The sequence below is a fragment of the Telmatherina bonti genome (genome assembly GCF_933228915.1).
Source record: "Telmatherina bonti genome assembly, chromosome: 19".
NCBI lineage: Eukaryota > Metazoa > Chordata > Actinopteri > Atheriniformes > Telmatherinidae > Telmatherina > Telmatherina bonti.
In genome coordinates, this window is record NC_136617.1 from 14,232,129 (window position 1) to 14,258,262 (window position 26,134).

At 37.9% G+C, this 26,134-nt stretch overlaps 4 protein-coding genes across 5 annotated transcripts; 3 read left to right on the forward strand and 1 right to left on the reverse strand.

Moving 5' to 3' along the window:
- Positions 1 to 233: 233 nt before the first annotated feature.
- Positions 234 to 5,778, forward strand: pdia8 (protein disulfide isomerase family A, member 8; the record flags this gene model as incomplete). The annotated part of the gene is made up of 13 exons (XM_079258874.1): positions 234 to 397; positions 686 to 764; positions 1,751 to 1,868; positions 1,955 to 2,062; positions 2,264 to 2,393; positions 2,640 to 2,753; positions 2,857 to 2,982; positions 3,660 to 3,842; positions 4,035 to 4,143; positions 4,313 to 4,441; positions 5,050 to 5,129; positions 5,216 to 5,273; positions 5,362 to 5,778. 13 exons carry the CDS (start codon positions 234 to 236, stop codon positions 5,449 to 5,451), a joined length of 1,488 nt encoding a protein of 495 aa, XP_079115000.1. The 3' UTR covers positions 5,452 to 5,778.
- A 2,248-nt stretch (positions 5,779 to 8,026) lies between these two features.
- Positions 8,027 to 12,632, forward strand: cct3 (chaperonin containing TCP1, subunit 3 (gamma)). The gene is made up of 14 exons (XM_079258388.1): positions 8,027 to 8,115; positions 9,026 to 9,087; positions 9,426 to 9,476; positions 9,592 to 9,654; positions 9,822 to 9,918; positions 10,018 to 10,135; positions 10,404 to 10,590; positions 10,769 to 10,918; positions 11,000 to 11,132; positions 11,319 to 11,400; positions 11,508 to 11,688; positions 11,774 to 12,019; positions 12,194 to 12,325; positions 12,409 to 12,632. Exons 1-14 carry the CDS (start codon positions 8,088 to 8,090, stop codon positions 12,499 to 12,501), a joined length of 1,623 nt encoding a protein of 540 aa, XP_079114514.1. The 5' UTR covers positions 8,027 to 8,087; the 3' UTR covers positions 12,502 to 12,632.
- A 1,747-nt stretch (positions 12,633 to 14,379) lies between these two features.
- Positions 14,380 to 18,373, forward strand: glmp (glycosylated lysosomal membrane protein; the record flags this gene model as incomplete). The annotated part of the gene is made up of 7 exons (XM_079258681.1): positions 14,380 to 14,490; positions 15,355 to 15,519; positions 16,598 to 16,696; positions 16,789 to 16,953; positions 17,045 to 17,263; positions 17,397 to 17,665; positions 17,758 to 18,373. The coding sequence occupies 7 exons, from the start codon at positions 14,380 to 14,382 to the stop codon at positions 17,930 to 17,932; spliced, it is 1,203 nt and encodes a 400-aa protein (XP_079114807.1). The 3' UTR covers positions 17,933 to 18,373.
- A 1,141-nt stretch (positions 18,374 to 19,514) lies between these two features.
- On the reverse strand, positions 19,515 to 25,373 carry jtb (jumping translocation breakpoint). Of its 2 annotated transcripts, none has more exons than XM_079258966.1 (6): positions 25,213 to 25,373; positions 24,020 to 24,267; positions 23,133 to 23,173; positions 22,947 to 23,029; positions 21,344 to 21,423; positions 19,515 to 20,937 (listed from the first exon to the last, which is right to left on the reverse strand). In XM_079258966.1, exons 2-6 carry the CDS (start codon positions 24,106 to 24,108, stop codon positions 20,781 to 20,783), a joined length of 450 nt encoding a protein of 149 aa, XP_079115092.1. In that variant the 5' UTR covers positions 24,109 to 24,267; positions 25,213 to 25,373; the 3' UTR covers positions 19,515 to 20,780. The 2 variants fall into 2 exon arrangements, with proteins under 2 accessions (XP_079115092.1, XP_079115091.1); XM_079258965.1 differs by having other exon boundaries at positions 22,947 to 23,032.
- Between the last annotated feature and the right edge of the window lie 761 nt (positions 25,374 to 26,134).

The following is a 26,134-nucleotide window of genomic DNA, read 5'->3' on the forward strand; positions in this document are numbered from 1 at the left end:
TTCAGAGTTTAGATGGGATGATTCTAGAAAGGTACAAGAGTTCCTGTCAATGAAATCTGAAATATTTACCACCAATCCTTAGTGTGACGTGTCTTATTTTGAAAATTACAACCGGAAAACGGCTTGTCAATATATCGTGGCACTTCACCAATCGGCTGTCTTACCCGTTCAATATTATGCTTATCCGTATTCTTAATTTCTCTGTGTAATTCCGCACCTCTTTTATCTCAGTCATGGTGAAGGTTGTCCGCTTGCTTCTCGCCATCGTATTAGCGCTAATGTCTCGCTTTCCTGCAGCCGCGTCGTTGCGCAGAGACGTTCTCGAGCTCGGGGACGCGGACTTCGACTACCTGGCAACAGAGCACGAGACCATGCTGGTGAAGTTCTATGCTCCATGGTAAAGAAGCGGTATCAGTTTTCCACACCTAGCTCTGGATTTACTCGTTTTTACGCGTATTTCGCAGTATTGGCTGTATTGTAGATCGTTTTAGTGTTTATTTCCTGTCATCTATCTCACCTTGCGTCTTTTCTCCTGTTCTTTCCTCTATTTCTCCTTCATTACTCCTTCCCATCATTCACCTCCCCTGTCATGCTCTACTTATATATTATATATTTTGTTTTTACCCTCTGCCTTTATTTATAACTGCATGTTTTCACCTCCATGTTTATTTCTCTTTGTTTTCAGGTGCGGTCACTGTAAGAAATTAGCTCCTGAGTTTGAGAAAGCAGCAACTCGACTGAAAGGAACCGTTCAGTTAGCAAAGGTATTTATCTTGAATGTTGCGTGTGTGAATTCCTATAATTGTGTCCCTTTTTCTCTTCATTTTTCGTGTAGCCAAGAAATGTTTATTTTCTTTCTTTCTTTTTTTCTTTCCCTTTTAAAGGAGATTTCTGTTTGTATTACATTTTATATATTTCTTGATTTTTAAATATATTACATTTTTCTGCAATTTTCCTGGCATTTAAATTAATGGCATAATCTTTTAATTGTTCAAATACTTTCAGCCTTTACACCTTCTGCGTAGTTTTATCTAATTCATTTCAATACTGAATGGTTCTTTATTTTTTCTATATAGTGGGCTGTTTGTATGAATGAAGAAAATTTCAAGGTTTAAAAACAAGGAATCTTCTCTTTCTTACATGATGGATTGTAATATTACCAATGTATAATGTCTTGTTCACACAGAGACACACATATTCAGGGTCTGTCAAAGTTCAGAAAAGCACTTACTGTTACACATCTTTAGTTTCATCCATACACCTACAAACACATAATGATAAAGGTTCCCACATTTAACACATTTTAACAGACATACAGTAATTAACCAACATATAAGCACACACTATTGTTAATTTAAATCTTTGCGAGCCATTTCTTCTTACATAATGTCTTAATTGCACTTTACATACATTTAGACATTGACCTTTTGCATTTTTCATGCAGTATTGTTTAATTTTGTTTTTGAGGACCCTTCAGCTCCATTTTTCCTATGTAGACAACTTGGCCTTTGCGACATATACATCACATGCACTAACCTTCTTGCATATCGAGGGCCGATAGAACATTATTTAAAAAATAGACTGAGACATAGTCCTCCAAAATTTGCTTTTCAGTTTCAGTGCTTCTTCTGATAAGACTCAGGCCATCAGCTTTTTTTTTTCTTCTAAGCAATTTCATTGTTATTATTATCACTATTATTACCATTTACAGATAAATAAATATCTTGTTAATATCTCACCTGTTTCCCAGGTAGACTGTACGGCTAACGCTGATACCTGTGGACGGTTTGGGGTCACTGGTTATCCTACTTTGAAGATTTTCAGGAATGGCAAAGATTCTGCTCCATATGATGGACCCCGCACTGCAGGTAGAGACAAAAAAATAAATTAAAAACACAAATAAAATCATTGCTTTGAAAGTCATGTATGTTTACATATGTATGCATGCATTCAGATGGAATCTATTATTACATGAAGAAGCAGTCTGGTCCAGACTCAGTTCATCTGAAGACTAAAGAAGACCTCCAGATCTTTGTCAACAACTATGATGCCAGCATCATTGGTAGGATGTAACACAGATTTACTTTCAGACAAAACTCAGGCTTCCAGGTTGTTATGGATTTATTACGTTCTTGTTGACCTGAAAGGCCATAAGACATACATGACTTGTGGATTGTTACTGTGAACACAAATTTGATGAGTTAAAAATCACTTTTGCTGTCATTGCTATGTCATGTTTTGTATGTGTGCCTGTGTATGTCAGGCGTGTTCTCAGGTCCTGACAGCTCCCGTTTGGCTGAGTTTCTGAAGGCTGCAGGTCTCTTAAGAGAACAGTTCAGATTTGCTCACATCACTGATCTGAAGATAGCTGAGGAGCACAGCGTTGATTCTGAGTAGGTTAAAGAATTATATATAATTCACAAGAGAACTGTAACAAATTGTTTTATTGTGTTAAAAAAATATAATTTCTGTCTTAAGATGCACATTTATGTACCCATTACATTTTATATTGTTGCTTCATGTCTTTCTTTTATTTTTTTCATTTCACAAAGAATGTTATTAATTAAGTGTTCAAAATCATCTGTGTGCTTTCCTGATGTGTGTTGCAAACATTATGTGTATTGTCACTACCTTTTCAGGAGTGTGCTGCTGTTCAGACCTCCCAGACTGGCCAGTTCATTTGAGAACAGTGTTGTTGTCTTCAAAGATTATCTGACCATCAGCTCTTTAAGACGCTTCATCAGAGATCACATGTGAGGATCTTTTACTTCATTTACTACAGCTGCAACTGATGGGCATCATAAGAACTACTGTGTCTCTTTCTGGTTGTCTGACTCTCAATCTATCTTTGTGTAGCTACGGTCTGTGTCCTCACATGACAATGGAGAACAGAGATCGTCTCAGAGTTCGTGACCTGCTGACAGCATACTATGACTTGGATTATCATCACAACATCCGAGGGTCTAATTACTGGAGAAACAGGTAATGCATGTTATTTAGGTGACACAAACATACAGGTGATGCCTTGTTTGGGCAGCCTTTGCTTGGTGCAAGAAACAATGGGGTTTCCCTGTTTGCCTCATAAGTCTTTTCCTTTTTTTCTCAGTGTATATACTCTCTTGTTAGCGTCAAGTTTGACAATGACTTTCTTGTTATATGTGCTTTTGTTTACTATCAATAAAAAAAACCTGTCTTTGAAATAGTTTCTTGAAGCCTCACTGTTGTGTTTTTTCCTTTTTAAAGTTTTTTTTTTTTTTTTTTAGAATACACCCTCTGGCAGTCTCAAGTTTTTCATCCTATGACAGGGGATTTTTCAGACTCGAGATCTGAATGCTTAGCAGATCTCCTTTTTCTAGCTTATCTCTGTGGGTGTATTCCTGCTGATTTACTGTAGTCCAGATGTTTTAACAGACACACCTGCTTTGTGAAAGGGACCCATCTCTGTATACTTGCCTCACTCCATCAGCTGGAACTCAAAAAGAGTCATTAGATGTAGATATTATCCAGTTTTTTAAAAGTTCTGGTGTCATTGGTCATGACCCTGCCCAGGTTATACATCATAACACACCGGTGATATGTACCCTGTGATACAGAGTGTGTGGAAGACCATGAGGCCAGGTATATTTAAAGCCCCTTCCATATTTCTTTTTTTTTTCCAGAGTGATGAAGGTAGCATCCAAATTCACTGACCGGGGTCTAATGTTCTCAGTAGCTAATAAGAACGACTTCTTGGCTGAACTGGAAGATGACTTTGGTCTTGGAACTTCAGATGGAGGAGAACTGCCTTTTGTCACAATCCGGACCAAGCTGGGCTACAAGTACATCATGAGGGAGGAGTTCACGTAGGTAACAGGGCTAAGGTTAGCTCTATCTGGCAAAGATGGAAATGAACCATGATCATTTTATGTGTCTTAATAAGTATTTCAAATGGATAAATTAACCTTTTCAAATCTGACACATCAAAGCAGTTTGGTCGCATTAATGACAGTCACCGATCAATAATTATATTACTAAAGTAGATGTGTGTGTTTCAGGAGAGATGGGCGGTCACTGGAGAGGTTTCTGGAAGATTATTTTGCTGGTCGTCTTAAGCGTTACATAAAATCAGAGCCCATACCTGAGAAGAACTCTGCCTCTGTCAAGGTAAGGTGAATATTAGTTTTTTTGAAGTGTTTTATTTTGTTTAGGTTTCTAAGCATTATAAGAACACGTTCTTTGATGAAGAGAAGAAAGAAATATGAGGTGACATGTCTGGAGTCTACTCTGGCCTAACAACACTTTCACACTTTTCTGTCTGTATTTTATTCTCCAGGTGATTGTTGCTGAGTCATTTGATGATATTATCAATAATCCAGATAAAGACGTCCTGATTCAGTTTTACTCTCCATCCTGCCCACACTGCAAGAAACTGGAGCCGGTGTACAGGGAGCTGGCTGACACGGTAACTTGACTTTAGTATGTTAAGTTAATTTGAAATGGAAATAACCATTTTCCTATTTGACTCTTGTTATCATCTTTAAAAACATTGTGAATTCATTGTTTTAGAAGTGTTTTCACATTTTTAGACATAAAAAAACTATTATCTTTAACTGTTCATTGTTTTAGAAGTGAACTATTATCTTGAACTGATTATCTACTTGGTTCTGTACTTTGTTTACGCTCATATTCTGGTCTTTTTGGGTTTGGGCTCTAGACATTTTGCACACATGGATTTTGTCTGCTGAATAATCTTGTATCTTAAGGATATTTTTTTCCTAATTACTTTTGGGAATTGCATCAAACTAGCTTGAAATGTCAGTAGAGGAATTGACAGCTATAAATGGGTTTATACCTAATAGACTTATAAATGTTTTACTTTTTTGGCATCATATTGAAAATTGAATTATTTTGACCAGAACTGTAATGAATCATTGTCATTATGTTAAAAAAAATCAATCAAAATAAGTGAATTTGATTTTTTATTTTTTTATTTTTTTTTTTTAGTTTTTATGAATCTTCTCATCAATCTCACTATTGTCATGTGTGGACTTCCTCTGTCTATTTTTGCAGCTGTATTCTGATCCAAACATCGTCATCGCTAAGATGAATGCTGTCGATAATGATATTCCATTGGGCTACGATGTCCAAGGGTGAGAATAAAGGGTTTCATGTGCAGACTTCAAGAATGCATTTTAGCAGTTTTGTCTCTTTATGGCCTTTCTTTCCATTTCTCTAGATATCCAACCATTTACTTTGCTCCAGTGGGTAAAAAAAGTGACCCCATACAATATCAGGTAACACAATTAGTTTTATATTCCCTCAAGCTGATGTGGGTAAATGTTCTAGTCAATTAGTCATATGATGTCTCCTACCTGTTTTTAGGGTGCACGCGAGCTGAAAGACTTCCTGAAGTTCTTGAAACGTGAAGCAAGTCACAATCTAGTGTTTAGTGGGAATAGGGATGAACTATGAAACGCAGTCACCAATCGATGAAGACTAACTTCTGGAGATTAAACCAAGTGGTCTGTTGACAGCAACCATCATGATAAAGGGACAAGATGATCTATGCTCCTGCTGACAACCCTGGACTTGAACCAGAGACAGCAGGTCAGGACATGTTGACATCATCCAGCAAAGGTCCTGCAAAATACATTGAGTTCAATTAGATTCCTCTGTTATCCCCCAAGTACCTGCCCACCATGTCATGCTGCCTCATTGGATTTATTCATTTGTAAAGCCGTCTCATGTGAACTGTTTTTATTTAATTGTATTTTATGCAAAACACAATGCTCTATTATTTATTTAATCATCTGTGAAAATTGTATTTGGTGCTTTTTTGTATTTATTTAAACTTGTGGAGACTTATGTTTTATGACAAACTGTTTATAATGCAGAAATCTATTCTGAGCCTTTTTATTGTCAGAGTTACTCTGCTGGGATTATTTAATAAAACACTTGACTGTCATCTTCACAGTAATCATTCACTCTGGCCAGGAGATTATGTACCTCTCAATCATCTAAAATTACCAGCTTGGGACCGTGTGTTATTAATAAATACCGGTATGGAAATCGGAAATATTAAATTATTACACACTAGTTAGCACTTGCATAACAAACATCTGGCAAGGTTTATAGCAGGCAAAGGATGAACGCATTACATTTTATAAACCTGCATTTCCTTATTTATTTGTATTTTTATCTATGTCCAAAGGCACTGAAGAAAAATGACTACAGAGAGAAGTTGACATTTTGACATAATGTCATATTTCATACTTAACGAATACCCCATTTTTGTCACAAAATAGTTTGTGCAAATACTGTCTACTAGGTTGTCTGGTTTTTTTTTTTTTTTTGGTTTTTTTTAAATAAGACATCGACTCACTGATCCACACCACCAGGATCTACAGCAGGGACATCAGAATGTCATTTGGACTGGGGAAATGTGAGTGGATGATAACAAAGACAGGGATAGTAATCCATACAGAGGGCATTGCACTCTTGGAGGGCAGGATAACAGATGTGGAGGAAAGCCACAAGTACCTGGGCATATTACAGGTGAATGGCAACCATGAAGAAGCTACAAGGAAAGCTTCCACAGCTAAATACCTGCAACAAGTGAGGCAAGTACTGAGAAGTTATCTCAATGGCAAGAACAAGATCCGGGCAATTTACAGCTACATCCTGCCAGTGATCCGATACCCTGCTGGGATAATAAGATGACCAAAGGAGGAAGCTCAGACCATGGATGTCGAAACACTGAAGCTGCTCACCATGCATGGAGGGTACCATCCCAAGTCCAGTTTCCAGCGTCTATACACTAAGCGCAAAGACAGGGGTCGGGGACTAGTGAGCATCAAGGCTCCATGAATACATCAGGAAGAGGGCACCAAGGGATGAAGTACTTAGTGCATGTCTCCGACAATGGAGTCTGGAGGAACACGAGATGGAAGAACCATCATGGGAGGAAAAGCCCCTGCATGGGATGTGCCACCAGCAGATCACCAAAGTGGCCGATAAAAACAAGTCCTATCAATGGCTGGAGAGGGCTGAACTGAAGGACAGCATAGAGGCACTAATCATGGCAGCACAGGAGCAGGCCTTGAGCACCAAAGCAATCGAGGCCCAGATCTACCACACCATGCAGGATCACAGGTGCAGACTATGCAAAGGAGCTCCTGAAACAGTCCAGCACCTCACAGCAGGGTGCAAGATACTAGCAGGCAAAGAATACATGGAGCGCCATAACCAAGTAGCTGGCATAGTGTACAGGAACATCTGTGCAGAATATGGACAGGAGACCCCCAAGTCCCAGTGGGAAACTCCCCCCAAGGTGATGGAGAATGAGAAGGCTATGGTCCTCTGGGACTTCCAGATCCAGACAGATAAAATAGTGGTGGCCAACCAAACGGAGAAAGCATGAGAAACTGGAGAAGTACCAAGGCCTCAAGGAAGAACTGGAGAAGGCCTGGAGGGTGAAAGCAACAGTAGTAACCATAGTTGTGGGGCCGTGTCCCCCACACTGGAGAACTGGCTCCAACAGATACATGGTGAAACATCAGACATCTCTATGCAGAAAAGCACAGTCCTGGGAACAGCTAAGATACTGCGTAGGACCCTCAAGCTCCCAGGAGAGAACCCGAGCTTGAGGGATGAACAGCCACCCATATATGTATATATATATATATATATATATATATATATATATATATATATATATATATATATATATATATATATATATATATATATATATATATATATATAGTGCCATACAATCTCGTTTCATCCCTGTACAGATATATCAGATAAGTATGTCCTTTTAATTTATTGCCTGTTATTTTAATCTATAGAGGTGTTGTAGATACTATTTACAACAGGGCTGGTTTAATTAAAATGACATATTTGTTTAATTGAGTTTGTCCATATTAGGATGTACCGTCAGGTTTCAAGCTCATTCACTCAATTGGTTGATACACATGCTCATCATTCCGGTGCTATTAGCTGATTGGTCAGTTTTCAGATTGCCTGTTCCTTGTCTTTCTGGCACTCCCTCTCCTCGTGCCACCCAGAACCTTCCAGGCTGCTGCTGTCCGGCACGCTCTGTCAAAATGATCGGCCAGCAGGTTTTAGTGCTCAGTAAGTACATTTTAAACTAAACATTTATTATTAAAAAAGAAATGGCGACAACATCGTGCTAAATCTTCATGTTTTTTTAAAGCTCCTTGCAGTCAGAGCGGCCCGACTACGACACAAAGCCGGGAGCTGCTAAGCATGTGCTAGCCCGGCTATTACTGTTCCACACTACACATCCTAATACCAGTTCATAGTTATCTTTCATTACAGTATACAATAGACACATATAAGCTAATAGAAAGTCAGCTAATACCACCCACCCATCCGGCATCAGCATCTTTGACACTTGTATATAAGTTCCGGAAAGTATGTGAAGATGCTATGCTAATTTAAGCCTGCTTGTACCCGTTACTCAGCATTATAGCTAACAGGCTAGCAGGCGTGTTGACGAGCACTCTGTAGCTGATGTCAGCTAACCATTATATTGGTATTATATATTGGAGGATGAACCCACAAATGATTCATTGTATCACGGATGGGTGCCCTGATGCGATAAGATGTTGGAGCTACATTTTTTATTGTCAGAGGGGTTCTCTCATATTGAAATGAACTCTGCAAAGATTTGTTCTCAACCATTTATTTATACTGCCCTGAGGAATATTGTGTTTTAATCATGAATTTTCAACCTTTCCTGATATTGAAAAGAAAACTGTTAAACAATGAAAATATAGTAATTATGCTTAGTTAGTTATGTAGTAATGACAATGCTCCTTGTGGTTTTAATTTAGTCTGGTAGTTTTTTTGTTTTAAAATATCCTGTTATAATTGGGCAAAGCCAGCCTATCAAACCCTCTGTTACACAATTATATTACAATTGAAAAAAAAAAAAAAAAAAAAAATCTCAAGTCATCTACTGTTAATGTGAAGTATCTGCTGATAGTAATAAGTATTTGGTCAATTTATTTCTCTGCAGACCAGAATGTGAAGAGAGAGTCTGGACGTAAAGTCCAGACTGGGAACATCAATGCTGCAAAAGTAAGTATCTCCTGCATGGCTTTGTTGGAGCTTGTTTCTTTTTAAGACCTGAAAGATCCAGTCTCCTTTGATAAGTCTGCTAATTGGTCTGATATTGTGGCATTTGAGGCAGCTATCCTTTCTTGTTTTAGAAATGTATAAAGTTTACTCCTACATTGGCATTATGCAAAATTGTATCCTAGTAATATTGACTGTTGACGGAAGAAAAGGCTAGGAGTTTCCAACACTCAGGATCAGTGCCTTACTTGAAGTGACATCCTCTGGTGTAACTTTTCCATAACTTGAAACCCAATCATCTCCTTTCCTTGTGGATTATCTAATATTGTTGTTTATTTCAGACCATTGCAGATGTGATCAGGACCTGCCTCGGCCCACGAGCCATGATGAAGGTCAGTTTGCCCAAACATACAAATCACATTCAGACATGCAGATTTTGTGTTGTACAACAGTGAATATCTGTAGACTAGACAAATAACATGATGCATGTTTCTTTATTTGGTGTAGATGTTACTTGATCCCACAGGAGGAATTGTGATGACTAATGATGGAAATGCCATCCTCAGAGAGGTTAGACACACACACACACACACACACACACACACACACACACACACACACACACACACACACACACACACACTTGTATCCTTTTTTTCATATCCCCAAAAGAAACTCTCCTATCTTTTTGTGAGTTTGTATTTAGTTGTTTACCTCCTATATTTCATTGGTACCAGATTCAGGTGCAGCATCCAGCAGCCAAATCGATGATTGAGATCAGTCGTACACAGGATGAGGAGGTGGGAGATGGGACCACTTCAGTCATCATACTGGGTGAGAAATCATTTTAATATTACTGTAAACACTGACTACCTCTTCACAGGCAAGAGTCTAACTTGACCTAATGTCTGTCTTTGCTTGTCTGTATATCAGCTGGAGAGATGTTGTCTGTAGCTGAACAGTTTCTGGAGCAGCAGATGCATCCGACAGTGATCATCAGTGCCTACAGACAGGCACTGGAGGACATGCTGGAAACACTGAAGGAAATCAGGTATATAACCCATTTTAGAGTTTTACCTGTGATCATGACTCTATGAATTACTATCACTTGGTTAAAATTACCCTTAAGATAACAATTTGCATTGATATTTTGTACCAGAGTTTTTTATTTATAATCTACCCTCCTTTCCTTTTTAATGCCAAACAAATTGATAAATGTTTATGAAGAAAGATTTATCAGTAATGGGTTCGTGTAGAAGTTGACTAAAGGAAATGTATTGAGAATGTGATGAGTTTAAATTGTACCCTTATGCTTGTAGCACCCCAGTGGACACGTCAGACCGCTCCATGATGCTGAAAATTGTCCACTCTGCCATTAACACCAAAGCTCTGAGCCGCTGGTCAGAACTGGCCTGCAGCATCGCTCTTGATGCTGTTCGTACAGTGGAGCTGGAGGAGAACGGACGCAAAGAGATTGACATCAAGAAGTATGCCAAAGTAGAGAAGGTATGGTTGCCTGACCAACTTCACTTGCTGGCTTTACATGGCTGCTCGTTTTAAACTGTTCAAACTAAAGAAAAAGTTTTTTCTGTCAGTGAATTTGCTGCTGATGGTTTAAACTCTGTGACAATTTGAAACGTAGTTCTTCAGTCTCCATTTCTCATGATTTGTGTGTTTCATACAGGTTCCAGGTGGTATCATTGAAGACTCATGTGTCCTGAAAGGAGTGATGGTGAACAAAGATGTGACTCATCCAAGGATGAGACGGATGATCAAAAACCCTCGAATTGTCCTGCTGGACTGTTCTCTGGAGTACAAGAAGGGGGAGAGCCAGGTATAACATGTTCTGTAACATGTGCTGTAACACATGTACACATGTGTAGTTCAGTATTTAAAGTATATTGTGTGCCTGCAGACTGACATAGAAATCAGTAAGGAGGAAGACTTTGCCAAGATCCTGCAGATGGAGGAAGATTACATCCAGCAGATCTGTGAGGATATCATCCGACTCAAACCAGACCTGGTTTTCACTGAGAAAGGCATCTCAGGTATGTTCCCAGTATAACAGCTGAACTATACCATCATCGATGTCTTCCTCAGCTAGGACCTTGTTACCATCCCACCAGTGTTTAGTAAATTAGATGGACAGCTTGTTAACATTCCAAAAGCAAAGAAAGTGGGTATGATAAAAGAAAAAAATGTTAACTTTTAACTGGTCAACTGTATCCTCTAAGATCTGGCCCAACACTACCTGGTCAAGGCAAACATCACCGCCATCCGCCGTGTGAGGAAGACAGACAACAACCGAATCGCCAGGTACACATTTTTTTCATTTTCGTTGCACTCATTTCTCAGTTGGTGCTGGAAGTATAAACTTATCCTTTAACCCATTCTGGTTTTTTTTTTTTTTTGTTTGTTTTCAGGGCGTGTGGAGCTCGCATTGCCAGTCGGACGGATGAGCTTCGTGAGGAAGATGTCGGTTTGGGGGCTGGACTGTTCGAGGTGAAGAAAATTGGAGATGAGTACTTCACCTTTGTCACTGAGTGTAAAGACCCTAAAGCCTGCACCATCCTATTGAGAGGAGCCAGCAAAGAGATCCTGGCGGTGAGAACACTGGCCCATGGACTGATGAAGAACAGGACCAGCGAGGTTCATCTGTTCGGTCTGTAATGATGTATGTGGTCTACAGGAGGTGGAGAGGAACCTGCAGGATGCCATGCAGGTCTGTCGTAATGTGCTGCTCGACCCCTATCTCTTGCCTGGTGGTGGCGCAGTGGAAATGGCAGTGTCCAAGCGGTTGACAGAGCGTTCCCGTGCTCTGACAGGCATTGAGCAGTGGCCATATCGTGCTGTTGCCCAGGCCCTTGAGGTCATCCCGCGTACCCTGATCCAGAACTGTGGAGCTTCCACTATTAGAGTGCTGACATCGCTGAGGGTAATGGAAAACTTTATTTATTAAGTCAATAATTAAAGTTGTATGCATACGAGCGCTTTATTCATAGTGAAAACTTGGTGTTGCAAGAGTATTTTTCTGGAGTCTGTGATTGTTACTTTTTTTTTTATATATATATTTCTATATTTATATAAATGTGTGTGTGTGTGTGTTTAGGCCAAACACACTCAGGACAACAGTGTGTGTTGGGGGGTCGATGGAGAGACTGGATGTCTGTCTGACATGACGGCTCTCGGCATCTGGGAGCCGCTGGCTGTTAAAGCTCAAACCTACAAGACCGCTGTTGAGGTCAGAACTCGAGTCACAAGGTGATCCATTCTGATCAGGTCTGATACTGATCTGTCTGTACCGTTGTCTTGTATTTTTTACAGACGGCCATCTTGTTGTTGCGCATCGATGACATTGTCTCTGGTCACAAGAAGAAAGACAAAGATGAGCAGATGGGAGGCCAAGGAGCTGAGTAGATCCAGGTTGAACCGAAACCTCAGAGTCACTCCGAGAATGTGTGTGTGTGTGTTTGTACGTTTGTGTGTATGTATGTATGTGTGGGGACCAGACGACTCACTGAAACTTAATTAAAAAGTTCGGAACCTAATATTTGTCTCTGGTTTGAATTTTTTTTTTTTTTTGGTATTAGTGTGACTTAATTATGCTAAATTGTTTACACCTGTTGAGCTCCCCAGGGTCTTGTCTTTTGTCTTGTTTTTAATCTGAAGCCATGTATGTTATTTATAGCTGCTCACACCAGTTCAGGCATTTGGGGGTTTCATCACAGAAATAAAACAACTTGTCACCTCGAATGAATTTCAAATAAACAATTAACCAACTAGAAAAGCACTCGAAAAACGCAAACCTCCACTAAACAGTGTTAAAAAAATCCTTCAAAAAATTTCCTAGATCCAAACAGTGATCTGGATCACCAAAATGAAACCAGTTCTTCCTGAAAAATAAATCCTCCTGAAAACTTAATTAAAATCCATCCATAACTTTTTGAGTTATCTTGACCACATCCAGATAAACGCTGGTAAAACCATAACCTTCTTGGCAGAGGTTAAAAATGCATGTTTTTGGACTCTAAAACAGTGGGAGGAAATCAGATAACATGGAGAAAACCTACACTGTATAAGAAAAAGCTAAAGTTTAAACCAGGAAGGTGGGTAAACTAACCCACACCACGTTTTAGTCCACATCTGCAGCTGATTGTTAATTTTATTTGAAAAAGTACCAGAAGAGACTATATGTACTTTGACTACTGTAAAATTGTCCACAAAAAATAAATTCCTAAGGAAACATGCTTTTTATGCGACAAAGGAATTTTTCTCCTTCAGAAATGTTCAAAATGTAATACGGTCCATTTTTGTACAAACAAAAGACTTAAAGATGGTCACAAAAGTCAAGACTTTATACATGTAAGTGATCTTTAAACTACAAGGACAAACTGGTGGTGTTGAATGTATATCTTGTAGAAATGTATCCATTTTGGTTGTATGCACTGGATTACGTTTTGTTCTACTCACACACAATACTGTAGAGAATTCAGATAAAAGAATTATTAGACCCATAAATAACAGGGAGAAGATGTTTTAGAAAAAGGTCTTATGTAAGCCACCTTAGTGTTATAAATGAATTATTAGTGATTGTACACACATGGCAGAAACACAAGTTTTTTTTTAAAACTTTGACAGAAATTTCAAGTTTGGCTCCACATGAACGCGACAAACCATCAGCAACACCTCTGTATTACACAGTCCACTACACTATTCCAGTTAAGTATGCATTATATATATTATTATATGCATTATATGTTAAACTTGTAAAAAGATTTATAGCCAACAACATCCTTAATATTCAGGTTTACACAAATATAGGTTTTTGAAGTAAAATAGCACATGAATACAGAAGCTAAAGTTGATACAAAGTTTTTTTGTTTTTTTTTTCTCAACCTGAAAACAATCACAAATAAGCTATAATTCATCTGTCAAACTGAAAAAAATGGTCAAAGAAATGTAGAATTAATATTATTTCACTTTGCAAAACCATATAATGAGAAATGTGCCAGCTGAGCTCTTTATTTATATAACTATTAGATTGATAGATCCATGCAACTTGTTCCTGTTTGCCATTTTATATTGGATAGTATCTTGTAAGCCCATGTAGGTACATTTGTGCATGACACCAAAGTAAATAAATAAATGAATCATTTTAACATATAATTTTAGTGGTTAAGAGTACAGTCACTCAGTTCCGTTTAAGATTATGAACAAGGGGCGTGGCCTCGCTACAGTCAGCTGACATGAAAGAGGAAGTCATGTGATCTGAAGCGCATCTCGCTCACAACAGAGATGGCGGCTGCAGCAAAGACGAGAAGCGGCGGAGTTTGTGTCATTTTACTCGTTTGTGTCTTCTCTTCGTGTCAAAGTTTATTTCACAGAGGAGAGACTTACAAAAGAGAGGTGAGCAAACAAAATTAACCCATAAAAATTTTGGATTAAACAACTAAGAGCAAAAGAGGAGGAGGGAAAGACAGGAAGTGAAAGTATTGATCAGATTTTAACGTCCAACTCAAGGCCTTTTACTCTTTAAATCTGAAGATCTTTCCATTTTTTTTGTGTTGTCAATAGTTTAGACTTTTTGCTTTTGAGTGTTTGTTTTGTTCTGCTTGTTTTATCCCTTAACAGTAAGAGATATTTCTGCAGCCAATAAAATAAAATGTCTTTGTTTTGCTGTGTAGTTAAGTTTTTTTTTTTTTTAAACCCAAAATATTCAATTTCTTTTTGGTTATTTTATTATTAATTTCTTAAATAGGCACATTAAAGTCAAAATGTACATGATTGACCTCTTGGTGTCAGTTTAATGTAGATTGCTTCTATAAGTTATGTTTGATAAAATCTTTGTTCAGATTATGACTGCTCTTTCTATAGTTTTACACCTTTGTTCACATTTTAATCTGCAGTGTCAAACTGGCCAATTTATAATTAATAAAGCAGATGGCTTTTTTACCATTTAAATCTTTTCATACATTTCAGATGTGTATTATTATAACATTACATTGATAAATCTGTCTGATTGAAACACTTTTTTTTTATTCTAAAGTTTGTTACTGTTTGTTTCTCATGAAAAGGTCAGAAACAAGTCATGTGACCTGTTACCTAAAACAGTTTAAAAAAAAAAAAACATTAGTAATCTTATCTCCCCATCCCTATCTCACATTGATAAAATCCTTCTAAAATGACTTTCGTCTGATCAACTAACCAATCAGTGAGCTGTTGACACCTTTGGTCAGTGATTTACAGTTTTTCTCCTTTGTTATTTTTCAGATTTCGGTGCAGTTGAACCCCAACTCAAACTCAACGCCCCCTGGTGGTGACCTGCTGCACGTGAGAGCTGTGGGAGAAAACGACACTCTGCACTACTTGTTCTGCAGCCAGGGGGCGCCAACTCTACTGCTCGTCCACACAAACTCTTCTTCCTCCATCGTCAAGGTCTGGTGGTATTTTCACGCTTCAGATATTTAAGAGTGAGGCATATATTGATTTACCGGCAAATAACCAGAAACTGCAGATATGATAACAATAATAGAAATTTTCTGTCTTATTTTGATGTAAGAGATATCTATAATGCTGTCATAAAATTGGAAAATTCTTAAGGTTGGTCATTTGAGTAGTTGTGAATTGTTGACTTGTCCATTTTTGTAATTTTTATGATTTTGTTTTAGTGTACAGTTTTTACTGCTACCTTTTTGTTTAAGTCTGACAAACCCACGTCCAAACAGCTCAGCTTTAAAACAAAATGTTCCCACAGTTGTGTCAATACTTGCTGATCAAAATCAAGCCAAACACTAGATGTTAAACACATACTTTGTACTTTTAACAACTTAGGATAACACCATCTTTCCTTAAGTGGCACTGTCAGGATGTAGACAATGAACATGTAAACAATGAAGGAGGTTAGCTCTCTAAGGTCTCTAATTAAAGGATATAAGGTAAAGCTGGGAAATCAATAAAAGAATTAATGGAACTGATTTTTACGGCCAATAATTGATGAAATATTGCGCATGTCAAATATTTAAATAATTTCTAAATATATATTAAAATATTCAATAAATAAGCATTAATAGTAAACATGTTTTTGCTTTGGCACTTCTTTTAAAATCAATATTTTGTCTTCCGTTATAAAAATATTTGCAACAAAAATTTTAGTGAAAAATCCTAAAAACATGCTAATTAATTGTAATGAATTTAACATATTCAATTAATCATGAGTGATCTGAGGTCATATCCCCCAGTCTGTAAAAAAAAAAAAAAAAAAAAAAAAAAAGAACACATTTACACCAACACTGCCTCCTTTACAGTACAGTACAGAGTGCTTTATGTGATTCTTACACAAAATAATAGCACAAAAGCAAAAATATTATCTGGACTTCAAAATAATGTTTCAAAGAAGTCAGAAACATGTTCACATTTCAGAAAACCCTTTAGAAATATTATTTGTTATAGTTTGTATCTATATTTTTTAGTGTTGCTTGTGTATCTAAACATGAACATTTGCGTTGCATCACAGGTGAACTGGCCTCAGTTTTTGGCCCGCAACCATAGCGGTAGCCTGACGGTGGAGCCGCAGAGTAGCATCCTGTACACCACTGCTGTCGTCTTCAGTCGGGTCAGAAACATCTGCTAATACACCTTTATAACCTTTAAGGACTAACTTAGGTTACTATTTGTGTTTTGATAATTTTTGGTTGTGTCTCCCAGTTACTGGAGTACGATGATGTAAACAACACGGCGAAGGCCACTTCAGACTTTCTCCCTCCATACAAGCTACAGGATTTCATCTGGTCTCGCCTCAACCTATCTGGTCCTGTAGCTTTGCTTTGTGGACATCATGCAACCTTCATCAATGGATCACTCTGCGTGAAGGTCTGTTGCCATGGTAGCTGTGGCCATTATAAAGAAGCCAGTCAGCAGAGTAATATTTTCTTTGACACTCTATGACATTTTTATTTTTCAGCTGTCAGTGTTTAACACAGAGGGGCGTGCCTTGACTTGGCCCCGCCTCCTTCATTCAGCAAACTCCTCCCAGATAGAAGTGTGGCTTGATGGCATCGCGCCCCGGGCAAATAACTCCAGGTTTCTGTTAGAGCTGCAGGCAGTGGGCGGGGCTTATCCTTTCAGCAGAGTGGATGTTTGGCAATCTATTGACGACGAGTACACACCATCAATATTCAAGGTGATTACCTGTTCTGTATTCATTTCTGCTCTAGAAATCCAGCTGTAAAATGATGATGAAGACATAAATTCTTGGATAAAAATGGGATACATTTAATGGCATCTTACGGCTTGTTCTCTCTTTCTCCTCCCAGGTGTCTCAGTGGGTTTCATCAGCAAACGGCAGCTCAGACATTCTTGGTTTTGTTCAGTGGAAGCCAGTAGCATATCTCCAGCCCCATCCGGTTCTAGAGGACGCTACACCATGCCGCTACTCTGACCCAGTCTTGCAGAGCGGGGAAGCAATAGGATCTTCATCTGGTCTGATCCGAGGCTTCTACTCACAACCAGGAGCGATGGGACTGAATGTGAGCTTTGGCCTTGCAGGAGATCCATTTTACAACAATACCATGTTCCTCAGCTGGTGTGTACTCTCTCTTACATCCGATCAATCAGTTATGATTTTTCAGTAAATAAATGCTGACCTATTCTGCCTGTGTTCCCGGTCTCCTTCAGGACGGTTCTGGTGGGCATTGGCACGCCTCCCGTTGACTCATTCTCTCCACTTGTTATCACCATCATGGCAGTGGGTCTGGGGACTCCCATGGTCCTCCTGCTGCTGGGCGGAGTCTTTGTCTACCTCCATAAAAAGAGGCAGAGTTCAACATCAACTTACCAACCAATCAACTGATAAGTCTGGCCGATGAGACGTCAGAGACTCTTAAATCACTGGTTTTAGAGAAACCTGATGGACAAGTGAAATCGCTGTGACAAGCTGCCAAATCAGGATGCAGGAAAGTTTGATTTCAAATTATTATGGAGCAGACAGTGTCTTGTAAGGGTCCATTATTCTGATCTTCATTTCAGTGATAAGTGATTAATAAGTTATTATTATAACATGTATACTGATAAATCACCTTGAAGGTCAAGGATTTGGGACTTTTAGAAAGAAATTAGACTTAAAGGAAGGTGCAGCTCAGAACTGAATAGATTTGTTCTAAATCAGTTCTGTGGTGGTTTTTAGAAACCTGTAAATGTATGATTAAATTGTGAATTTTAAAACTGCTGGGTTTTTTTTGTATCAGTGCTCATTTCCTGTCTGTGGCTCTGAGTTACTGAAGCTTTAAGACTTTTATCACTTTGCATATTTCTTATTTTAATGTAAGAAGGCAGATTTTTTTTGTCAATCTGCATTAGTTTTTATTTATTTTTTTGTTTTTATTTTTTAGTTCAGGATATTCAGCTGCAGATGACTGCTGTTGGTTATGCTGCTTCTCTAACAGCAGGACAGCGTATAAATAAACTGCAGTATTGAGATGGTGGTGATCAGTGTGTTTTATTCTTTATTAATATGAGTACTTATTGGTGCCAGTATTTGTTTGATCATAAAACATGTTTAAATTATAATAATATGACTATTCTTGTCCAGGGTTGACTGGTCATACTGCTACATTTTATATGGATGCGACTACATTTGTACACAGAAAAAAATCCATATTTTTCCATCTTACTTCTAAAAGAGTAAGTAAAAGAAGTTTTCTAAGACTTTTCTACTCGTGCTGAATGAATTTGAATTCATTCAGATCCTTGTTTTTGTTATTTCATGCAGTTTTACAATTGTGAACAAAATATTAATTCAATAATTTTTTAAACATCTGAAATTAGCAGTTTTAGAGAGGCGTCATAGAGAAGCTGGAACGTCTCCCAGCAATTATTTAGCAAGAAGCAGGGTACACCCTGGACGAGTGGCGAGTCAATTGCAGTCAAGAAAACATTTACATAATATGTTTACATTAGTTTTATGTCAATTTCTCAATGCAAGTAGATTGAGTTATGTCTTATTATGAAGTGACCAGCCTCAAAGGGCTTTTTCATGTCTGGGATCATTAGTTGACATTGAGTCTTAAAAGCCGTTTATATTTTTCAGCTTGTCGTTCACTATCTTTTTTATGGTTGTCCAACCCCACACCCTCAACATGTGAGGGGGTGGGGTCATGATCATGTTTCTCCTTCCCTCTAAATGGCCATTGCCAACCCTACCACTGTGTGCCACGCCCATTTGACATCCCACTCCACCCAATATCCAGCCTCACCCCATTCTCCAGGCTGCAGCCGGGGGTTGTTGGGGATATGCCTGCTGTTCGTCTGACCAACTAATGAACTCCTTTAACTGGTAAAGCCAAAATTGTTTAAGTTTTTTCTCTCCCTTTACAATTCACTGGAACTTTGTGAAATATGTGAATGAAACCAATGTTGAACATCTTCAGCTTCTCTTCAGTTTATTTTGTCAGAAACTTCACCGAGAAACAAGCAGAAAATATACAACTATTATTTACAATAAAATCCTCTTGACATTTTCTGTACATGCTGCTTCATTTAAAGACACGTATTTTTAACCATCCGCCGTTGAATGAACTGTTTTTATACAAGAACATTAGGAACAATTCATACCTGAAACATTTTGACCATTTAGAGAAGCTTAAGATGATGACATCATCTCTTATTTCCAATTGGTCCTCAGACTGGTTTCCATCCTTTTAGTTTGGATCAATAGCCAACTGTGTGTTGTGGTGACGGTCAAGTTTTAAAACAGACCCCAGGATCATCGTGGTCTAGTTTTGATTCTTCTTCTCTTCATACTTTAGAGTTCTCCAAACATTATAACTGTAAATAATCCATCATTCAGGATTAAAGTGTTTAAAGATTAAATGAAACCAACTTGCACTTATCCCCATTATAAAGCAAATTAAATTGAACTTGATATTTCCATCACATTGACAAAGTTACTAAAACAGAATTTAATTAGGTGTTTTATCTGAGCTGAAAAGGTTATAATGGGGAGGAAAAACCAAAACAAATCCTTTTGGACCATTTCAAATCAGAGAGGATGTAAAGATGGCGGACAGTATGACTGCTTCATAAAGTGAAGCTGAAACAAATAAAATGAGCGTCGTTGTAGTCTGGGGAGATATCATTTCCAACCAGACAATTTCTCCACATATTAAGGACAGTGCTGTTAGTCTGCAGGTTAGGCTCAACAACATGCCATGTCTCTGTAAACAGTCGCTGCTGCACACACTGACTGGATGTGATGTCACAAGACCATTTCAGTTTCACTTCTGTCAGTCCTGGCCCGGTTTCAGTCATGGTTTTGTTTTCAACTAGGCTTCATTTGTGAAATCTAAACTTTGAGTCACACTTTTAATTTTCCTGATTTAACTTTAAAGTACTAAAATAAATGTAGAAAGTTTGTCATCATTAAACGTCCAAATGTTTAGTGGTTTTAGTGTCTTGTTTAAAATCTTACCAGACAAACAGTCACTGGTGAAAAAGAAAGTTAAGCAATTCTTAACGTTACTCTGTTTCCTTGTCATGTTTTTCAGCTCAGTTTAAATAAAGTTCAGATTGAAAACATCAAATAGTTCTCTGTTTCTCCTCAAGTCCAAACTCTGAATCAGTTTTAATTCCATCTGCTGTTAAAAAATACTCCTGTAGGATAAAAAACAAGACCCAATCTTGGTCCCTGTGTGTCCAGGATCTTAGATGGACTCAATCTGGCGGCGGACTTTTTCAGAGGCGAGACGATCGAGTTGGCGCTGCCGGACAACCACCAGGGCAGTGAAGAGAGCCATCAGAGCCAACATGGCTGCTTCAAACTTCCAGAAGAGATGTTCCTCCATCAGAGCAGAGCGACAGCTGGGAAGAGGAGGAAGATGACGGTTAGCACCTTCATCCCATCCCAAAGTCAGCCAAGACACACTACACATTTTCAGCCATTTAAATCTTTATATTTCCCGTAGTGTTTGTCATAAGGAATCAGATTTCTTAGCTTGTTTGTCTGAGCCATAAATAAAATGCTGTACTAGTAAAGTTTGCTGCTTGTTTCAGTCACATAGCAGGATACTGTTTAATGATCAGGAATCTAACACACACACACACACTCACAAAAAGTGTATAAATAAATCCATTTGAGCCCATTTCAATTTATTTAGCACACTGACATCTGTGTGAAAAACTCCAACTTTCTCTCTCTGATAGTATTCTCTGAAAGGAACCGTGTTTGTGATTGTAAACTTTGCTGCAGTGATGATCAGAAGCTCACCTTTTGAACTCTTCTTTGCTGGATTTGGTGCAGTTGATTCTCTCTACGTATCCCGTCTGTCTACAGGCGGACTCAGCCCTCTGAAACAAATATTCATTCATGACATTAAAGCAACGCTACTTGACTTTTTAGTAAGATTTTTCACTTTGGTGCCATCTAATGCAGGCTACTTCGGCATTTATCTTGCATCCTGTGTCTTCTTCAAGCTCTGTTCAGATCAAGTGATTTCTTATCTCTTGCGCTGTTACCTTCAGCTTCTCTAAAAATATAGCCTTTATGTTGTTTTATTCAGATTCAGCCATGGCGTGTATTTAAAGCAGCACAGGCTAAGGTGTTGAATTATAGCTGCTGATGTGTGAGATTGTGCTGTAAAGCAAAACACAGGTACAATGTGATGCTGGGGCTGGGGGAAGAAAAAAAAAAAAAAAAAAGAGTTGTGAATTGCAGTGTCTTGGCTCCTGAAGGCTGCGAGGCAGTAATGATTCCAGAAAGGTGCATGAATGTCAGAGTGCTATCAAAATGAGTCAAAAGTTTTAAAGTCAGAAAGTTACGTAGTGTTGTTTTGACAAAGTTTGTCCATCTTGGTCAGCTTCAAAGACCGTTTGTGTTCAGATATGTTTTTTAGTCTATAAAATCTCAGGACTCATTAGAGGTGATTGTGTGTCCTTTATGTGTGTGCTGTTTTTTTTTTTTCTTTCTGTCCAATGTAAGTAGCATCAGATTTTCAAGTGCAAGATAGGAATGTAATAAAGATTAAAGCTGCTCAGCATGTAGCCAATATTCATTAATATGTTTTACAATGACTTTTCAAAATCATACCATGTTGTGAACAGTTCACAGTGATATCTTAATATTCTAGCCAAACAAGTTAAATGCTAACAATGTTGTCGGGAGAAAGCACCTGACTTGCTGCTTAGGAGAAAAAATACAACACTCAGCATTAAGCAGAGCTTCACAACTTCCTTTTTTTAAGCTATTTTATATTATTTGGGGTTACTTATGCTACCATAATGGAGAGGATGATGGTTAATGGAAATGTTTAAAGAAAAAGGCTTATACTTTAAATTGAGCCATTTTTAAAAAAAGAAAAAGTATCAATTTATCTGTTTAAGCCTCATTTACAAAACCTGGAGAAACAACACCAAAAAGCACTGAGCAGACGTCGGATGACGTTTCTGAGGAAGGGTGAAGTGACAGTCAAGACATGTCAAATCATTTACTACCTGAAAACACTCTGTCTGGGAAAAAAAAGAAACCGTATATCTAAAGAGCACTGAGCACCAACATCAATCAAGCTACCTTGTGTTAGTACAAGAATAGAGAACACAAACTATTAATAAAATCTTAACTCAACTGAAAACTTGCAAGTGTAGGCTAATCCAGTCAAATACTATAAAGGTATAAAATGGATTAATGCTGTTTACCATCAAAGCACATATAAGATAAGAAGATAAGACGTTCATGAACTCTACATCCCTTTTACTATATTGAGCTGTATGCTTTTAATGTTTTAAGTAGCGCTTTAGCTTTATGTAAATAAACTCACCTTGCCAAAATGAAATGTCTGGTTTTAATAGCACATAAAAACTGACAGTTTACTTACAGAGTGAAAGTCGCTGCAGCGAACACATTCCTCCAACACTATAAACTCCTCCATCAGCCAACAGGGGGCAACCACGGGCTTTACTGCTGCCACAGAAGAAGAATACATAGGTCAGACAGACATTCCTTTACAGAGATAATGTTAATACAATTTATTTGTTGCATTTTAAATGGAGCTTGGTTTTACCTGTAGTTTTCTCTTCACTCAGCAGAGCTGCTCCAAAAACCCTGTAACACAAAAACAAATTCAGGCATCAAGACATCCTTCTTATGTTGGAGTCTACAACTTTATAAACGGACCAAATCCAAGGGTAAACAGTTTGCTGAAACTCCCTTATTGACTGACAACTAAAGGTACTCCCTTAAAGGTTCCTAATACATACACTTAGAGTCTAAATAGTTCAAAATAGTCAATTAACCATTTTAAATTTCCTCCTGACTACCAGTAGTTCAATTTGTCCTCTGTGTAGGACCTTTGTAAACCTAAATATTTTCATCTCCCTGAATGCTACTGAACTAACACCTAAATATAACATTTTGTAGTTATATTTTCATTGCATATCTAATAAACACATTAAATCGTTTCTTAAATAAATACAACTAAATCTTACCATAATATTTAAAAGTTTAAGCAATGTCCTCCGTAGTGGACATTTGTAGATACACAATTTTTCCCTGGTAGTCAGGAGAATATAAACTGCAACTCATTAACTTTAAAGATTAATTTAGCATAGACTGTAGTCTTTCAACAGTTTTTACGGCAAATGCTAATTAAAGCAAACACCCTCAACAATACTTCCAAAAACTGAATCTAAATTTATGATTTTAGCATGAACTTGCATCCGTGACTCCATTTTATAATCATCCTGCACGGGCAAGTGGTTTTCACAAATGTAAATACTGTGATTGCCAATGTGAGACACACATACAACCGTATTTGAGTACAACAAATATAAGAACGGTGTTTTCTTATTGCCATTGCCATTTCTACAAAATCCAACAATCATGATAAAAAAAACATCAGATCAGGAACAGTAATCTTTTGATCTGTGAACCTGCTGACCACACACCAACCTGAGGGAAACGAGGCCCCAGAACAAAGCATGGAGAAGGAGGATTCTTGGTCGACAGCACGCGACTGGGATCCGACAGTCACTCTCCATCAGTCTGCTTCTCAAGCAGGGCGAAACCAAAGCCACCCTGATGCTGGTTGCTGACCAGTTACTGACTGGTTCTAGACTTGTGTACAGTGATAGTTTTTCTATCTGATTACATGGTGCTCAGACTGAACAAACTGTTTTAGGGTAACAAGCAGATGAATCCTGGAAAACCAAACAGATAGTTAGAAAAATCAATGAATTTCTAATTGATCCAGTTATGATCATCATCTTGCTAAACTATTTTTTTAGTTTCAGTCAGTGAATTATTGTATTCTAAGGCAGTGTTTTTCAACCACTGTGCCGTGGCACACTAGTGTGCCATGAGAAATGATCCAATTTCACCTCATTTGTCTAAAAAGCAGCTCTGTGATCATCCAAAAAGGTCCCGGACTGTCTGTGAAAGACCATAAAATTATTTTGTTGATCGGATTTCTATTCAAGACACTTTGACAAGATGGACTTTATATTATTTATATTGGCTTTTTTAAAAATACATTTTTGGTTGGTGGTGTGCCCTGTGATTCTGTCAGTGAAAAAAGTGTACCTTGGCTCGACAAAGGTTGAAAAATATTGTTCTAAGGTGACATTTGGTCTTAGATGCCAGTGACAAAAAGGGTGGAGATAATGAGCTTTTCTACAAGTCAGTGAAAAGATTTTAATCACTGGCTGAAATCTAAAGATGATAAAAATTGATTGGCTAAAAACATATCAAATTTACATCACGCCGACACTGAAAAGAAAACTAATATACAAACATGTCATCAGGGACATCAATAGAAAACCATAATCTACTTTCGCGTTTGAAAGTGATTTCCAGCTACGTCATCAAAAACACACATTTTAATCAGCTGACAATCGATGACAATCTGGTCAATCGATCAATAAAGCTGAACAGACTCCAAACCAAGCTATAACAAATAAACAAAAAAAAAACTATCCATCTTACGTGGCCTAAAAAAGGGTAAAAGACCAATCAACACAGTTAAAGTTATGAGCTAGGGTTTGGCACAAACCCAAATTTCTGTAATGCTAAAAGCTGCTAAATGCTAACATGGTGTTTACTTACAAAGAGGAGCTAACATTAGCTGAGTTTAGCTTAACACTCACCGTAATCCACTGAAAGAGTAGCCATTTTGGAACCAACAAAAGAGAAGAAAAAACGGTTTAGACCGGGTAAAGACACTGTTTGGCTGTTAAATTTTACCGGGTAATTGTACGGAGAGTTGGTTTTGGTTACGGTCAACTCATCGGCCGTAACCGGACTTGTTCACGGCCTCACGCCAACAGAATAACTTAAAAAAAAACTCAAGTTAGTCTTCCGGTATGAACTCTTCACAATAAAAGCGTAAGCACAGAGTTAGCGTTTGATACCATGATGGATAGGAAAACTGCTCAGGAATTATTTTGGCTTAAACCCTCTGTAATCCGAACAAATCATAATCAATTCAGAAATAAAGTGACGGGGCATCAACTGAGTTTATAACTAAAGACCATGACCAAAGGATAGAAAGTAATCGATTTATACACAAATATTATGCAAAGTGATAACATAAATGTGATTATAAGATTTATTTGAAAGGAATGACGCTTCCACTTCCGTTAGTGTGCTCAGCCAGTTGGAAATGTAAATGTTGACGGAAGTCAGAGATCATTTCACTGCCCCCTAACGGCGGTCGCTGCACATTACAGCCTAAAACATGAAGAGTCCGTCTGGAGAAGTAATAAAATTCTGTTGCTAAAACAAAGCTGTAAAATCAACACAACTTGTAATAATTGATCTTTTTATTTTAAAAAAAAAAAAAGTTCAATTAGAGGCGTGTTATCAATCTAGAGAAGTTTCACACATGAGCAATTCAACCAATAATAGGCAATAAAAGTAATAACTTTTAATTGACAGTTTTTATTTTTTATTTTTTATTGAAACAATCATGTTCATACATGTAAGAAAAAAACATTGTCAGTGAAAGCATGTTTGTCTTCAGGAACCAAAATGTTTGTGCACGTAGTTCCTTAGTCAGAGACTGTGGAG